At 37.6% G+C, this 18,751-nt stretch overlaps 1 protein-coding gene and 1 long non-coding RNA gene across 6 annotated transcripts in view; both read right to left on the bottom strand.

Annotated features, from left to right (window-relative positions):
• Positions 1 to 441: 441 nt before the first annotated feature.
• On the bottom strand, positions 442 to 4,681 carry LOC120421092 (uncharacterized). Its single transcript, XR_005605939.2, has 2 exons — positions 2,540 to 4,681; positions 442 to 1,460 (listed from the first exon to the last, which is right to left on the bottom strand). It is a non-coding gene; the product is annotated as an uncharacterized LOC120421092 (long non-coding RNA).
• Positions 4,682 to 9,179: 4,498 nt separating this feature from the next.
• Positions 9,180 to 18,751, bottom strand: part of LOC120421100 (uncharacterized) — a 239,509-nt gene continuing 229,937 nt past the window's right edge. For 4 of the 5 annotated variants that reach the window (XM_052706687.1, XM_052706685.1, XM_052706686.1 and 1 more), the window contains 2 exons: positions 13,633 to 13,744; positions 11,444 to 11,807 (listed from right to left, as the gene is read on the bottom strand). In XM_052706687.1, coding sequence (XP_052562647.1) covers positions 11,585 to 11,807; positions 13,633 to 13,744 — 335 coding nt within the window. In that variant the 3' untranslated portion in view covers positions 11,444 to 11,584. Of the gene's footprint in view, positions 11,808 to 13,632; positions 13,745 to 18,751 lie in introns of all 5 variants that reach the window. The other variant, XM_052706688.1, reaches the window with a different exon arrangement.

The following is an 18,751-nucleotide window of genomic DNA, read 5'->3' as shown; positions in this document are numbered from 1 at the left end:
GATTAAAAAATACAAAAAAAAATCGAATGACCGAAATCCTAGAGAACTGCTCTATTGCGGTTTTTATCTCACAAGCAAAGAGTACAGGTATCAAAACCCGGTCGGTACCTTTGAAATTTGGAATTAGGTTTTAAGGAATTAGGAATATGGACAAAAATGAATATGAATCAGGTGAGATTCAAACCCTCACACCTTTGGATTGATGGTTCTAGGTGCTAAGCAGTCGGCCATCAGTCTGATAGAAACTAAACTTTCCCATAACTTCGCTGCCGGCCAGCGGGTATTGGATAGGACCGCACACACACATGTGGGAAGCAATCGTACCAATCGCTGACTGCTTGCAAATCTTGGTAACTCACGCTTTTATCGGCACTGAATTTGAATCGATCTTTGAACCGAAAATCATGATGTTTGTTCGGAAGATCACTTTTTATTACAAGATTGAATTCATCAGTTTCTTTATTGCGTTCAGAAATGGGAAAACAGCCAAATAGAGAAAAAATAAACTCTAGTAGTTTTGAAATAAATATGTAGACATAAAGTAAGCATACTAACTTGTGACACATCTACTCGGAAGTATCACAAGATAGCGCACAAGCGACATTCTTTTATTTCAGTTCCCTTGCTGGTGTGCGTGCTCTAAAATGAAAGGAAATAAAGCTAACCCTTTTTGGATTGTCATTTTGATTCTATTTTTATGTGTTTAAGATACGATTCTCATTAATGTTTTTTGGTGTTTTTTGATATTTCAACTTATAGTTTCTACAGTGGTTTTAAACAGAAATCATTCACGATTAAGTTATTTAGGTGAATTCAAATAAAACATAGGAAATTTACAAAAAGTAGTGAATGTATTGCTTTATTTTCAATAATAAAATCGTTCACTATGTACATCCAATAAAGCCACCAACAACGGTAAAAATATTCCTGGAAGCTTGCTTCCAAACAAAATCAAACAATTGTATAAAGTCTCTTTCAATAACCGAAAACAGTTCCTACCCACAGTAAAACATCTCACTTCGGCAATTCCATCCAACCACGTCAATCCAACATTTTGATAGTGATATCTTTTGTGTGTGTGTGTTTGTTTCATTTGATAACTAAGCTAGCACGACTAGTATTTTAGTGAGATTTTCGGTTGCTCCTTGCCCCTCTCAGACACATCCTGTCAACATTAATATGTATATATTTTCAAACAAGTGTCTGGGTTAACAACTTTTTTTCCTCTTTGTTATTTGCTATTGCTACATCCAACGTGTTGTTTGGAGAATTTGGTGCTACTTTTTCGTCGTAAATATATTACAAAACATAGGTAGGTTCTCCATATTTGCTTATGATTTCTTTGCTCGGGTACACTTACACTCATCTCGACATTCAGTGTGTGTTTGAGTTTTTCAAGCATGATTTGGTGCATTTATTTTCTTGCTCTTGATTTTGTTGTTAGAACTCAAGTTATGTACCTAAAACGGGGTGACTTTGATAGTAAATGAAGAGTACAATTAAAATACGTAAGGAATAGTTTAGAAACATACTGACCGTGGTAGAGAAGTGTTCAAAGTACCTCAAGAAGAACTTTTCATAAAATTTTGACAAGTTTAAAAAGTTAGTTAACTATAGTTAAGAAACTGTTGATGAAAGACATTATTTTAAACTTCTCAAAGTGTCATGATTTTCTCAATGAACATGATTTTTAATCGGAAAACGGAATGCATTTTCGGATTCTTTGGACAATTTTCCACTAGGAGAAGGTTAAAAAAGTTTGTAAGTAATAAATAATATGTGTTTTTGAAACACAATTTAAAAAAATTACCAAATTTATAGACAATTTTAGTTGAACAAATTTATGTAAAATGTGAAAATTTGTGATTCGTGCTTCGAATTCAGTATAAAATGCAATACAAATCGATAATTTCATAAACAAAACTAGTTTTAACAAATTTCAGGCAAAATTTCGACTTTTTAACAGTTTTAACTAAAATTTATATATATTTTGCTAAAAGCTTATACACTTAGTTAACTAAATATAAACATTGATTTTTATTCTTAAAAACTATATCAGCTACTTTAGTGATGGTACATTTAGCGTACAAATAAAGTTTGAACATCTTAAATATGATTTCAACAAGAAAAACTATGACTTTGAGTCACCCCGGAATTAAAACTTAGAATTTTTAACGTAACTATTTTTCTTAACATTATTGAAAAAACTTTTTTTCCGAAAAAGTGCATGGACTTTGTGTGGCCTACCCCAGTACATGTTTTGAAAATAATAATCTTGAGAAAAACCTTACCTGTTGGAAAATATTCTAAAAACAAATTGAAATCCTATCAAAGTCACACGGAGAAAAAAGAGTTCCCAAAATCGTGAACAAGCGTTCATGAAAATGGGAACCTCGAACAAAGTGTTCAAATTCCATGGTACGATTTTGAAAAACGTACCATGAAATTTGAACACTTTGTTCGTGGTTCCCATTTTCATGAACGCTTGTTCACGATTTTGGGAACTCTTTTTTCTCCGTGTCACCCCGGTTTACGGTACATTGCTAGGTTGTATTACAGCTACTGTTTGAAATCATATCAGTTTGATTATGTCTTCTTGTTTCGCAGAACACACACTTCACATTTGATATTATGTGTAGCTCACCCGTATTATGCCATAGAACAGAACAACATTTCTAACTCCATTCATGTTGGGAACGTTTTCTTTGTTGCTTTCTGGTGTAAAGGAATATCTTGTTGCTTTTTCTCTACATTGGTTAGACTAACTCTTAATACTAGATTTGCTCTACTAACAACAGTTTTGTTTTTTCCTTTTTTGCCCTAGGATCTGTTGAACACACTTTTTTTGTTCTTAATTTGCTCTAATTACAAATAATCTTGTCTCACTGATTTTCAATTAGTTGCTCTCCCTACTAAATACTGATGATGCGCAAGGTTTCTCAAAATATCTGCATTCAATTTTTGAAATTCACAGGAGGTGTTGCTTGTATATAAATATATAAATCTGAAAAATGTGTGTGTTTGCCAGCAGCATTGTGCAAACATAGAAACACCAACACAAACAACTGTGTTTTTCGTTTAGACTAGTTCGCCCTTTCATCCTTCGAATTCGGTTGATTCTGGTTTAGAAAAATAAAAGCAAAACTATGAAAATCGGCAACGGAAGTGGGTGAGTCGAGGCACGCACCGTAGCAGATTCATGGAAAAAGGCCGACTCTCAAATACAACGAATACACCCGAGAGTGTTCGTCCTAAGCTAACATTTGCATAAAAGTGTTGGTGTTTGACAATACAAGCAAAGGTGACCTGGCCCCGCAAAAAGGTTGGCAGGTTTGAACCGCTAGCAATAATAGTTTGCAGACTAGACATTCTTGTTTAAATATGTAATTGATTTTGTTATAGGTCAGTGCTTTAAATGTTTTCAAATTCGATTTTCAAAGCCAGTTTGTGCTAATGAAGAGGTCCAGCTTAAAAGATTTAAGTTATTTTTATTCAAATATTAGGCCTAATTTGACAAAAATATTACGGTTATTTTTCATTGAACAAATGTTTGGTTTTTGAAATTGACAATAAGACCACCCGTCAGAGGCTTTGTTCAACAAAACTGTGTTCAAACAAGTACTACGGACTAAGGATGATTTCTTATTTGAAATTGTTTAAACAAAGTTCTATTGAAAACAGTCTTCACTTGATCGCTTTTTTTTAATATTGATAATTTATTACGAGTATTTTTACCTCACCCATGAGATTTCACAAGTACCTGTAGTTGAAGTTTTTTGAATCAGATTTTTTTTATCATTAGATGGCTGTAACTTTTGACTAATAATGGATTATCCAAAATCCACTGTGTGTTGTGTTACCAAAATTGTCACTCAGTTTTTTCAGCACTGGCTGAACCGATTTAGACCAAACCGGGCATTTGACTTGGTTTAGGGTCCCATAGATCGAGTTTCAACAAAATATAAGTTTCGATAAATAGTTCAAAAGTTATGTATACAAAATTGTGTTCGCATATATCCGGATGTTAGATAAATGACCTGGCAGTGCGTGGGTTCGATTCCCATCTGCTCCAACCTTCCATCGGATGAGGAAGTAAAATGTCGGTCCCGGCCTTGGTTGTTGTTAGGCCATTAACCTTCGGGAGGTCGCGCTAGTGTACTTTGTACACAACTTTTGAAAATTGTTGAAAAACAATGTGTTTTCTTTATTCAAAATGCGTGAAACCCAGGTGTATGCTCAAGTTACACATTTTTCTATAAGAAAACATATGAAAAGTCAAATTTCTGGAGTAAAACCTATTTTTAATGATTTTTTGAAAAATAAATTTTTGGATGTGTGTACAAAGTACACCGGCGCGACTGCTCGTGTGAGATGCTTTTGTGCAAATATAAAATATTTGCAGTACTTTGAAAATAATTCCAAAACTTATGCTCTAAGAAGCAAACAATGTCCAACAAAATTGTAGGAGAGGTCTTATAGAGAATCTATGACATTTCCCCGAAACCCATATTACCGAAGGGACATTTCCCCGAATGCCACTTCCCCGAAAAGACACTTCCCCTAAAAGTCATTTCCCTGAATTCCATTTACCCGAATTTCCCATTTCCCCTAATCGTCCACATCCCCGTAAGTCATTTTCCCGAATAGGCCACAATCCCGAATGCCACTTACTCGATTAGTCATATCCCTGAATAGTCATTTCCCTGAATGCCATTTCCCCGAACGCGGTCAAGCGAAAATGCCCGGTGCCCCGGAGCGCGCGCGCTCCTGGGCACCGGGTATTTCCGCTTGACCGCGTTCGGGGAAATAGCATTTCATAAGAAAAAACTTGATGGCAATTTTCATCACATCAAACTACATATAATATTTCTTGAAAGGTTCGTATTGGCCTTGAATGATCAACTTGCTTTTTGGATTCACTCAGAACAGACGTTGCATTTTAGGGGAAAAGGGTGTTGAAAGGTTTGGTACTATTCATTCAAATACAATGAATATTGTTACAGACTTTGTGTTATATATTCTCAAACCAAATACTTTTTACTTATAGACATGATAATAATAATGCAATAGAAGTTTTGTTATTTTTTATGATTCAGAAAACATACCGTGCGATTTTCGTAGTACAGAACCCCGTTCACACTGATCATTTTATTCACATTGCTAGTTTTGGATTTGGTGAAAAGTATAATCAACAAAAACTAGAATTAAAATTTGTACAAGCCTTATGTACCTATTTATTCGATTTTTGGGTTCTTGAACACACAACAACTCGATTATCCGAAGGCCTCGGAAAAATTTCACTTCGGATAATCGAACTTCGGATAATCGAAACTTCGGATAATCGAGGCTTCGGATAATCGAGTCTGGACTGTGATTGGGTCCTAAAATTAAGCTGATATAGGTGTTCACAATGATTTCTAATTACAATGACCTTTTGAACAACCGAAAAGGATTTAAAATGGATATTTAATTCAATTTTTAAAAATTCACTACCCGGCCCTTCTTGGCAGAAAAGCTCCTACTTGACAGCTCGTTCCAAGGGGACCATAGTTGATCCATCGAAAAATGTTGCCTTGTCAATAACTTTTTTTTGCATAAAAATGAAATAAAAAAACGTTATCAGAAATGGTTTTTAATCGTGTTTCTTACCGTTGTTCATAAAAATTTACAAAGGGCTTTACTACCCAATTTACAACATTTAATCAACAGCATACCCGAAAAAGCTGTTTGTTCGGTAAAATTGAGAGAGAAAATAACTGTTAGTCATGGAAAAAGGCTTTAGCGAAAATGAAGATTAGGGAATATGAAAATTCGGGAAAATTTAAATTTAAAAAAAAAAACGGCATTTGGCGTAAGTGTCACTTCGGGGAAATGGCATTCGGGGAAATGGCCGATTAGAGGAAATGGCATTCGGGGATATAGCCGATTAGGGGAAATGATATTCGGGGAAATGGCATTCGGGGATGTGGCTGATTAGGGGAAGTGGTATTCGGGGATGTGGCCAATTAGGGGAAATGATTTTCGGGGAAATGGCATTCGGGGAAATGTCATTCGGGGAAATGAGCTAGACCCCTTATAGAATACCATGAATAATCTGGCCAATCTATGGAAAGTCCCGGTGGCCCCCGGGGATGTTCCGGAGGAGGGACAATTCTGGAATTGTGGTCCACCGGACATGATGGGTATCAAACTTCAAGATTTTCAAAGATAAACAAAACTATTTAAATTTAAATTACAGGCTACGGTTTCAACATTTCAATGAAAAAACTGTTTTGAAATGCATTATACCCCTGTTCAATGGTTTTGCAATCATAAGTTTCCAATATTTCTTAGCGTTTCAGATTGTTTTGAGTAGATTTGACTTCTATTTCCATTGAGATTTTGCAGTTTCATGAAAAAAAATTGTCCCCTGATTATTCGAACCATTTTTGAAGGTAAAAGAGGCGAGGCGACGTAAACTTTGAAAAATATTTGCAACGGCCTAACTTGTTGAAAGCAAATTAACTCACTTCGTTTCGGACAACAGAACTCAACGCGTCGGCGTTATTTATTTGAGAAATACTCAAGAATCGATTTCCAGATATTCCAGAATTATTTTTGATCAAACAATATAAACATCTAAACTCCCAAGCTCGACAAAAAAGGGGGAATTTGTATGGAAATTCCCCCTTTTTCTAGAGCTTGGGAGTTTAGGTGTTAATGTCAAAGTTCACCATTTTCAACATCAAGTACACTCATGATGTCCAAAATCAGTTTTTGACCGACCTGGCCAGTTTGGAACCGGATCTTGGTACTCTGATATTTCAGATTACACCGGAGTACCTGGAATCAGTCTCAAAGTGGCCAGATTAGTCCAAAAATGATTTTGGACATCATGAATGATCTTTATGTTGAAAATGGTATTAGTAAATTCATAACTGTAGCAACATCTAAAAACGACACATAAGCATTTGGACAGCTTGATCTGTTTCGCAATTTCTGAAACAAAAGGTAACAACTTATGAAACCCCAAGGTGCTGAAAGGCCAAATATTGCTTTACACTTCGAGTTTTGTGAAAACTTAACGTAATGCTTGAGAATGAGCAAACTTCAATGATTACCAGCACTTTTCTTCTAAGGGTCCGAATAATATATAAGAACAGTGTTTTATAATCAATAGTTTCACAAAAATATAATATTGATGAGACATATTTTTGACTAAATTTTTGACTAAGTTATACTAATATTGAAAATATTTCTAATGGAGCCCAAACATGTAAAAGATAATTATCAAATCAGGAAAATGCACTTTGAATTAGTGCTTCCATCCTGGGAATTCCCGGGATTTTTCCAAAACCGGGAATTCATGAATCCCAGGATTTTTGTATTTTGTCCCGAAATTGGAAAAAAATCAAATGTTGGTCTGGAAATTCAGATTTTGTTTTGGAAATATATGAACAACGATAAAAAAAAATTAAACATATATCCAGAGTTTTTATCAGCATTGATTTGACTTATAAAGCAAAATTGTTGAAAAGACTACGTATATTCATGATTTTAAATTGAAATTTTTTTTTAATAAAATATTATTTTTCATGAAACATTTTTGGCAAATAAAGGCGAATGTATCGAATTAAGACAGCTGTTTTTGTCAATTTTTGCATAACGTTTTGATTTGTTTTATTGATTTCAGTTAAAACAAAAACAGAACAGAACAATTAGTACACCGCTCTCCAAATTAATTGGTCTAAAATCTCCTGTACCTACTGAGACGTAGTCCCGATTTTCCCTAGTTGGCGGTAGCGACTTAAGATATTTTGTAAAATATTGTTTTATGTAAAACATGAATGTCTAAACTTATCTAAAATTTAATTGGCTTGTTTAAATTTATTTGTTGTATTTTCATTTGTTATTTTAGGCATTTAAAAAGATTTTTTTAGGCTGTTCTAGTCATGCCATATTTTTAATATTTTTAAGGGATATTTAATTTGAATCACATTGGATTAGAAATTAGATAAGAAACTAAAGCACAACAAAGAACAAAACAAATCTTTCAAGCTATCTAAAAACTGCTATTCTTGTTTAGATTGAAGTGTAGATTATTACCAATGAATAGTATTGTGCTTATTCTATGATTTTAAGCTTGGAAAACATGACAAATATTTGAAATCATAAATTTAATGACTATTTTAAAAATTTCCCTGGATCCCAGAAATTCCCGGGATTTCAAAAATATTTTTCCCGTTTCCCGGAAAATTCAAAACCCGGGAAAATTGGACGCCCTACTTTGAATTGATTTTAGTTGGAGGCACTTCTATTTCATTGAAGATTTTTCAATAAATTGATGGCGATTGCTACGCAGATTTTTTTTATATAGAAAATTGTTCAAAAGGGAGGGAGGGATGGGGGGGGGAGTGTCTCTGGAACAATCCGGTGGTTGGTCAATTTTCCAATGAATTCTAAATATTAATGTTTTTGTTTATCTTTGAAAATCTTTGAATCTTTGAAAGTTTGATACCCATCATGCTCAAAGGACCAGAATTTCGGATTTTCCCTCCTACGGAACATCCCCGGGGGTCACCGGGACAATCTGAAGGGTGGTCAGGTCACTCATGGTCCTCAAAATGTCAATAGTCTTTTTAATCTTTGAAATTCTTAAAGATTAAAACCCATCATGCCCGGAGGACCACAATTCCGGAATTGTCCCTCCTCCGGAACATCCCCGGGGGTCACCGGGGCAATCGGGAGGGTGGTCAGGTCACTCATGTTCCTCAAAATCTCAATAGTCTTGTTTATCTTTGAAAATCTTAAAGTTTAAAATCCATCATGCCCGGAGGACCACAATTCCGGAATTGTCCCTCATCCGGAACATCCCCGGGGGTCACCGGGACAATCTGGAGGGTGGTCAGGTCACTCATGGTCCTCAAAATCTCAATAGTCTTGTTTATCTTTGAAAATCTTGAAGTTTGATACCCATCATGTCCGGTGGACCACAATTCCGGAATTGTCTCTCCTCCGGAACATCTCCGGGGGTCGCCGGGACAATCTGGAGGGTGGTCAGGTCACTCATGGACCTCAAAATGTAAATAGTCTTGTTTATCTTTGAAAATCTTAAAGTTTAAAACCCATCATGCCCGGAGGACCACAATTCCGGAATTGTCCCTCCTCCGGAACATCCCCGGGGGCCATCGGGACAATCTGGAAGTTGGTCTGGTCACTCATGGCATTCTATAAGACCTACCCTACAACTTTGTAGAACATTGTTTGGTTCTAAGGACAGTAGTTTTCGAATTATTTAGAAATTTCTGAAATGTGTACAAAGTACACGACGCGACTGCTCGTGTATTTTTTTTTAACGCGACTTCCGAAAGGTTAAGTCATTCCAGGTGTAGGAGTCGTCTCCAAACAAACAACACACCAAACCAAGCCTACTCCGGTGGAATCGCTGGCGGCGGTTGGACTCGCAATCCAAAGGTCGTCAGTTCAAACACTGGGGTGGAAGGTTCCTTGGAGTAGAAAGAGGTTTGGGTGCTCTCCCCATTCAAGCCTTCGGACTCCTAGGTTCGAGCAGAAACTTGCAATAGAGACCACAAAAGACCCGGGGGTCGTTAATGTGGATGGTTTGATTTTTTGAGATAAATGATCTGACATCGTACCAAATATCACCACGTTATATATCGTTGGATAAGTAATTGAAAGACCTTTCTAATGAGTCCAAAACATTTAAGATATGGCAACCCAGTCTCAAGTTATGACCATTTTTGTGATATTTATTTACTTTTTTGAAGCCGGATCTCACTTATTTTGTATGTATGATATGTCCGGATCCGTCATCTAACCCATTGTTGGCTAGGTAATCGAAAGACCATTCCAACGAGTCTTAAATTGTAAAATCTGTGAGAATCTTTTAGCAAGGAGTGAGCAAGGCACCAACCACATAGGTGGATTAAGTTAGTTTTTTGGCAAACTACTGTTACGCTCTGATTGGATTTCAGCTCAGTACACTGTTACATTTGTTTAATTTCATTTACTACATTGCATTGTAACTTTCAGCAGTTGTTTAACTCAAAGGGAAAGAGGATTTGCTGGTGTCCAAGGAGTGATTCATTGAACAGAAGTAAAAACGTTACAACATAATGGATAAATACTCAATGTTCTTCAAATTTATTTAGGTTTAAACCTCAGCTTCAAAGCTTCAAACTACCAAAAAATGCCATTCCCATCGATCTCTAAAATGTCTTGTCTTTTTGTTTCAATCAAACTTTCTACACGATTTCGCAAAAATGAACTGCATATTTCTACAACAGGGTCAAGTTGGTCAGCATTTTCTCGGAAAGAATCAGTTCCAAAGTCGATATTTTCCCAAAACACGTTGAAAGGGAAAAATTCACATGCAAAAAATATTTCAATCCACCCAACCCATCACTCTTTTCCCTCCAACCCAACCTGTTCCCACGTGATTTGAGTTGAAAAGAACCCCACCCGATTGTTTGACTGCGTGTCGAGAGGAAAACAAGATAAACACGCTGATGTGTTCGGTGCCTGTGTTCTGGACCCATCAACAGCAGCAACAGCAACAACAACATTGCCCTCTTCCGATGCCGATTGTGTTTGTCCTGATGTCCTGAGGTTGATTTTTTTTATTCACAATATGGTCCATCCGTCGCACTTGTTGCTGCCATTTGTTAGTAGTTGTGAGTGAAAGGGTGGTCCTTGAATATTTGTTTTTTTTTTTTTCAAATACGTTTCAGTTCAAAGTGATAAGTTAATTTTTTTTTGATGAAATCAAACAAAAAGTTCTCATAGTATGTTTCAAATTAACAACAAAATAGAAACCATCAACTTTCCAGCTTCCAGGAAGATAACTCATCACCAGCAGGCACGTTTCCAATCAACACAGAGGACCTCGACTCTCTCTCTCTCGAGTGACCGTTCCGGACATCGATGTTTTTCAACCCTTTTCACCTGCACGTGCACGTGTGAGTGCTGTGAAAATGTTGTGCAAAAGTAATGGTGCCACAAGCACGATGGGATCGACGAGAATGCGAGGAGGAAATTGAGTTTAAAGTGACAAAAGAACAAACAAATTGAGAGACAGAGTGATAACGAATGGGGTCCGGAATTGATTCCGTGGAAAAAAAAAGTTGTTTTTGTGGAAGAACTCTGGTAATGTGGTGGGAAATTGTTGCCACGCTTTGGCTACCATGCGTCTCCATCGAGTGTTTTGGATTTTGGCAAAAGTCTTCAAAAAAATATTATTTTTAAAGGTTTGCAATAAAATATCTCAAAAAGAAGAATTAAATTCAGTAAAACATGTTTGTTGCATGAAAACAAGTTAATTTGATGAGATATTCAAAAAAAATAACAAAAGTAATAATAATTTAAAAAATAAATCATTTTAATAAAATTCAGTTAAATTGCTAACGTGCTTCGTCCCACCCATTTTTTACAAAATCAACCGTTTCAAACTGCCTATTTAATTTGGCTACCAAACAACCACACAATCTTATCGTTCTTATACACCAAAAAATATAATAAAATCTCCCGCTCTTTTATGCCCCAAAAAACATAAAAAGTAAATTTAAACCTAAAGCTGGGCTTAATACTACACGTAGTACGCAGTCTGGCCGCCGTAGGGGCTCTTTTTGGAGAAGCAGGGCAGTAGCGATTGCAGCGTGTTCCGGAACGCCTCCCGAAAGTCCCGGTTGAAGTACGCGTAAATAAGCGGATTGAGCGTCGAGTTGAAGTAGCCGATCCAGAAAAGCACAGTGATGACCACGTCCGGGCAGGGGCAGGCATCCTCGCCGCACAGGCTCGTGATGACGTACCTGGAGATGGGAAGAGGAAGAAGAAAATCGCAAATTGAATGGAGGAAAAACGAGTGAATCAGTTCGAGCTTAATCAGCTTTCGAGGTGGGATCGAATCACAATTAAAGGATTACGTTTTTTATTTGTTTCAACCAGAGCGGAGGCAAGCCACTTTAAGACTGCTCTTTTAATTAATTTACTAGATTGATAGCGCTTTTTGTATAAAAAGGGTTTTTCTCACAAAAAATCATTCAACGAAATTTCAAAAGCGTCAACCATGAAACGCTAAGCGAATCATTCCTCGCTCAACTAGGTTTATCCGGAAAATGAATTCAATTATCGTGCGCTCTCGATACGATACTTTTTTCCTGCTTCCATGGGAACTGAGTTTTTTTTCAGTCGGAAAAAAACTGAACCGTTCACCAAGCCATGGTTGCATGGCCTTTGTACTGCAGGACTTTTGGTTTAAATTGATTGATTGAATCTATTAGCTAATTAGAGACGGGAAAAGCGATGCGCAGAGGGTATTGTTAATGATCGTCTGTTTGCATTGATTGATAATGAAAACGATGGGAAACTTTTTTCATTTGCGAACAGTGTTTACATTGACAATAATCTGTTTTTGTCGAATCATCAGTTCTTAGTTTCTGAACGATTAGTAAAAAAATGGAGATAAACATCTGTGAATGTAAACAGATTAAGTCTCAGAAAATGCTTTAAATTTTACCGCAGTTATTGTGTATTTTTTGTGTAATTGCACGTTTTCCACATTGATTGAGGTAAGATTACATAAAAATGCGATAATATTTCACCACCTATTTAATACCTACAAAAATTACACTTGAGAAAATTTAATAACAGTTCAATTCAATTCAATTCAATTTATTTTATGAGTAAATAATCAATTTACAATTCCGTATTTCTTATAACCTAATTGAGTTTTGGAGTTCCTTTCAACTATGATTTGAACTATAAATCATTTTGATGTAATTGGATGTTCTAACAATGGATTTGGCAAGAGAAGGAAAAAATTAAAAAAAAACCTTCTAGATTTGCTAAGGAAAAGGATAGAAATCTCGACTTTTTTTTTATTAGGTTCTATACTTATACGAAAGACAATAGTTTATAGGACCTTTTCAAAAAAAAAAAAACTCTGGAAATAGAAAAGCTTAAAACTAAATCACAATATGTTTTGTCTATTGAAGTCGAAAAACTTCGCTGCACAAGACAGCTTATCCGTTGTAGATGTACTTCATCATCAGCTCACTGAGAGCTTGGAATTGTTCTGCCTTGTTTCGGCAGACACGAAAGCACGTGAGCATCTCTCCAGCAAGGGCGAAAAACTCAGGAAGCGTGAAGAGATCATCAACGGTAACATCAGCTTGTCCCGGGGGAGAACCGCCCCCTGGAAGCTGGTCTAAGCTGGCTAAATCGATCTGGCAACGTATGTTTTGAGCTTGGCAACACTGATAAGTTTTGCTGGCCGTAAATGCAAATGCTCGTTTAGATACGTCAAACTCGTTTCTGTTTGGGTACGTCAAATTCACTTCGACCAGTCTCCCTATTAAGGATCTCTAGATTTCACGCGCTTTGGCCACTACACTTTTGTCCAAAATTTGGATGATGTTGGTTGCCGAATTCCCATGCCACAATCAAAAATGTATTCAGTAGTCGGATTTTAACTTGTGACAAAATGTTCTTGGGCTAAATTCATTTTGGCTAAAGAAAACTAAAAATACATATTTCAATCACGTTTCAACCAGCTCCCTTGTTAACCACACAATGCCTGCAAATCTGAAAAACCACAAAAAAAAGTTTCGCAGAAAAACAAACAAACAAACTTACCACAGAAAAAAGGGCAACCAGCAAAGCAGGAAGACGCCCATGATGATGCCGAGGGTTCGGGCCGCTTTGTGTTCCGCCCTCCAGCCCTTGGACTGCCGGGTCGATGTGCCACCTGAGGTTCCCGGAACGAAGCAGAAAAAGTTGCAGCGTTTGTCATCGTCACCAACACCGCCACCATTGTCATCATCATCATCAGCGAGTACACGCACAATCAGCACCAAATGTTGCGCGTCGGACGTTTAATTAAATTTTTCCGTTGTTTTTCCCGCCAGGATTTGCGGCGTGGCACGTGAAAAAGATCAGAGAGGGAGGAAGATTAAAGTAAAAGAAAAGAAGGAGTTAATTAAGTGTACCGTTTTTTTGTTTTGGAGTTTGTTAGCCAGACTTCTTCCGTTGGTCATTTGTCAGCGACAAGTGTTGAAATGAAATTTTAGTGAAGTTACGTGCATTTATTGCAATTTTTCGTGTTTTTTTCGGCAACGTAGACATTTAGTAAGTGATTTACAATTAGAAGGTATAATCAGCGTTTACAATAATATCACTTTTTTATTTCTTCGGTGTAAAATGCAAACCTCATTAGAAGCAAAACAGCTACATGCAATCATAAGCCAAAAGCAAGTGCCAAAAGATCAACGGAAAAGTAAATAAATTACATACATTTTGATTTGATATGTTGCAATCATGTGGAGCAAAACCAAATTATCTCGGATATCACTTTCTTAAAAATGATGAAACGACGGCTCAAGACGGTAACATAACAGGCGCACTGCCAGGCAGGCAAGCGAACACGCACGTGCATTTAAAAAATATTGTTTCTAGGTAGTCCCTTAGAGCCATCTGCGCAAAAATGGTCATTTTCGGAAGCTAATAACTTCGCGGGAAAAAAAATCCTAAAACATGGTATCTTCGGGAATGTTGTTCTAAATTTAATGAAGGTCCTACATCTGAGAATTTATAAAGATTGGACGACTCTACAGGTAAAAAACTGAAATATATATGTTTTTTTAGCATTCTCTAAATACAGTCAAATTATGCCAATATTTCCATAACCATTGGACGCATTTCAAATACCTTGAATTTTTAAATTAACTGATGTTTTAGATTAAATATTTTAGAAATAAAAAATATTGTCTTTAAAATTAATTTGAACGAAAAAGCTCGTGAAAGGGTTGTGCGTCGCGGTCAACACGCCGGATTTTCGTTGCCGTTTCCGTCTTTGTTTCCCCCCCGATTGTGTGTGTATTTCGACCCGGGTGATTTCGCGATGTTGACAGTTGCTTTGGAGAATTTGAACGGTGTGCGTCGCGGTCAACACGCCGGATTTTCGTTGCCGTTTCCGTCTTTGTTTCCCCCCCGATTGTGTGTTTATTTCGACCCGGGTGATTTCGCGATGTTGACAGTTGCTTTGAAGAATTTGAACGGTGTGCGTCGCGGTCAACACGCCGGATTTTCGTTGCCGTTTCCGTCTTTGTTTCCCCCCCGATTGTGTGTGTATTTCGACCCGGGTGATTTCGCGATGTTGACAGTTGCTTTGGAGAATTTGAACGGTGTGCGTCGCGGTCAACACGCCGGATTTTCGTTGCCGTTTCCGTCTTTGTTTCCCCCCCCCGATTGTGTGTGTATTTCGACCCGGGTGATTTCGCGATGTTGACAGTTGCTTTGGAGAATTTGAACGGTGTGCGTCGCGGTCAACACGCCGGATTTTCGTTGCCGTTTCCGTCTTTGTTTCCCCCCCGATTGTGTGTGTATTTCGACCCGGGTGATTTCGCGATGTTGACAGTTGCTTTGGAGAATTTGAACGGTGTGCGTCGCGGTCAACACGCCGGATTTTCGTTGCCGTTTCCGTCTTTGTTTCCCCCCCGATTGTGTGTGTATTTCGACCCGGGTGATTTCGCGATGTTGACAGTTGCTTTGGAGAATTTGAACGGTGTGCGTCGCGGTCAACACGCCGGATTTTCGTTGCCGTTTCCGTCTTTGTTTCCCCCCCGATTGTGTGTGTATTTCGACCCGGGTGATTTCGCGATGTTGACAGTTGCTTTGGAGAATTTGAACGGTGTGCGTCGCGGTCAACACGCCGGATTTTCGTTGCCGTTTCCGTCTTTGTTTCCCCCCCGATTGTGTGTGTATTTCGACCCGGGTGATTTCGCGATGTTGACAGTTGCTTTGGAGAATTTGAACGGTGTGCGTCGCGGTCAACACGCCGGATTTTCGTTGCCGTTTCCGTCTTTGTTTCCCCCCCGATTGTGTGTTTATTTCGACCCGGGTGATTTCGCGATGTTGACAGTTGCTTTGGAGAATTTGAACGGTGTGCGTCGCGGTCAACACGCCGGATTTTCGTTGCCGTTTCCGTCTTTGTTTCCCCCCCGATTGTGTGTGTATTTCGACCCGAGTGATTTCGCGATGTTGACAGTTGCTTTGGAGAATTTGAACGGTGCGCGTCGCGGTTATCACGCAGGATTTTCGTTGCCGTTTTCGATTGTGTGGGTTTTTCGGTCCGGGCGGTTTCGCGTTTTTGCATTTTATTTGGTTTTATCTTTCCACAGCCGGCTGTCTAAGATTGAATCATTTATGCTAAACTCAACACCAAATAACCGGGAAAAATCTCATCCGCATCCTCCGACTGTTTGCCTTGAGAATGCATAATACATCACACTATTAAACCAAATTTATTGATTATTGGGTCGCATCATCATCCTCTATGTTGAATCCTGGCCATTACCCTTACCTACTAACAAAATCCCAAGTAGAAGTAGTTTTCCGGCACACGTGGGGGTGTGGATATCGTATAGAACCCACCCTTGGTAGCAGCCTGTGCTAACTAACATTCCCGTCCCAATCCCCCGAGATCTACAAACTGACATGGCGGGCGCCGTTGGTGGCCAATGACTGTTACCTATTTGCTTCAGATCTAGTTTTAATGATCTTGATGTTTTATCTTTTCAACGCATTCATACATGCTGTTGATAAGGGAAACACCATTAGATCGTTCAAGCGTATGGTCGGTTGTATTGATAGGATATTACGGTCCTGTTCAGCAACGGAGAAGGACAACCATGGGTGGTCTCTCATGCTCATGCTCATGCTCAATTTGAACGAAAAAGCTCGTGAAAGGAAAAACAATTTTTTAATGTCTTAAAAAAAACAACTTAAAACCCATCTAAATAATCCAACAAAAACTAAGCCAAAAAGCAAGTTTATTTCTTCGTATCATGCAAGTGCATACAAATTTGAAAATTAAGGTAGAAAACGGTCAAATGCGCTTGCCTCAGTTCAATCCCCTCCGTGAATTGCATAAGTTGTTAGAGCAAATTCTACCCAGTATGAGGTGCATTCAGAATAAAAGCACGAACTTTTCCGGTGGAAGGAAAAAAAACCATGCCCACATAAATGATGGAGGTGACACTTTTATTCACAAACGGTGTAAAATTTCCAAAGAAGAGGATGAATAAAAAAGTACAAAAAACACGAAAAAGGATGACAGCAAGCGAGCAGCGACGGTGGTGGTGAAATTGTAGACCGGAAAAAGATTGAACAAGACATGGCACCGGACCCGGACCCAGACCCCAGCAGCGGTTGTTAAACGACTAAGCCAAGCATGTCGAGAGCTGTTTTTTAGTACTTGACAAGCGGAAGGAACGCCGTCACCCTGGGTTGATGTTTAAAATTTAGGAGCATTTTTATAAGAACACTTAGCTTTTGCTGATAATTTAGATTTTATTATTCATATATTTTGATCGAATAAGTCTTAGTATAATCAACTTCTAATTAAGCATCTAACAATATTGAAAGATTGCGAGTGTTTCAAAGAGTTTCTACATCATTACACAATCTCGTACTTTAATATTTAAGTTGTTCATGGAAAATAAGTATTTTCCTGTTTCAAATAAATTTATATTCCTAACACCGTCAAAAGAGAAATGTGAAACTTTTAAAACTTGTTCAATTACGTTTAGTTTTAGGTATCTGCAAAGTTTACCTTTCAGTTTGGGGTAATATTGCAAAACTTTCACGAAATAAACAATCAAATATAGGTGATAATTATTTGTTTAAAACTTCTTTAATTTAAACAGACTCTTTCCCAAGTTCCAGTCTGTTAAGAAAACTTCACCTTATTTGACATTTTACCCAGGAAAAAAACTTATATTCATTGCACACGTGTGGGCAAAAGTTGCTCAAGCGCTGCATAAAGTTGTTCTTTGGTTGTTATTGAGCAGAAATCAATTTTCTCACTGCACATTAACTTTATTATTCATTAGAATAGTCAAAGCTTGCACAATAAACGTAAAAAAATGTTTGAGTTAAAATTTTAAAAACGCTTTTTAATTTGAGTTTCATCGAAGTGGTGCTGTGGTCATTATTCAATTGAAATGAATTTATTTTGAAAATTTATTAAATTTAATTTCAGCAGAGTACGTTCAATCAAAAAGTAATTAGTGATTGCTTGTCTCTAATTTAAGTTATACATTAAAACGCACACATACGCTCGCCCCAGCGCATCTAATTGAACCAATTCATTACGGCCAACTGTCACCAACCCAATTCGCAGTGCAGCCTGTCGCAAGTGCACTTTAACCCACCTCCCCCCTCCTTCACAACTTCCGCCTCCCAGACATTTTCGGTAAACTAACCTAGTAAATTCATTATGCAAAACCAGCCAAAATGCAAATTCCCGCCGCGTTGAACCCAGGGATGCCACATTTGAAGATTTTCGAGCACAGGCTCAATCCTCAAACGTATTGTTTTGCCATGTTATTCAATGATTTTTAATTAAATGAATTACTCACGAAAAAGATAACAATGTTGCGCTTCTTTTGCCAAAAACAGATTTGTAAAATATTATTTTGCCATCAAGTTAAACTCATTTGCGTTTTTGTGATGTGCCCGAAAATCTTCAAAATCTGGCATGCCTGGTTGAACCGCTCTATTGCTGCGGTTGCCAGCGTGTTTTTGGGGAGGAGGAGACCAAAAATGGGTTGTTTAAAGTGAGTTTTGTGCTCATTCAGCTGCACTGCTAATTTGGGTGGATAAAGTTTGGTGTTTGATAAAATATAATGCCACAAAAGTGGAATCTTTGTTGGGAAGGAATCGGAACACGAAAATGCACTTGTGCATGAGATCA

Source organism: Culex pipiens, chromosome 1 (genome assembly GCF_016801865.2).
Source record: "Culex pipiens pallens isolate TS chromosome 1, TS_CPP_V2, whole genome shotgun sequence".
Classification (NCBI taxonomy): domain Eukaryota; kingdom Metazoa; phylum Arthropoda; class Insecta; order Diptera; family Culicidae; genus Culex; species Culex pipiens.
This window is presented reverse-complemented; position numbering and strand designations above follow the sequence as displayed.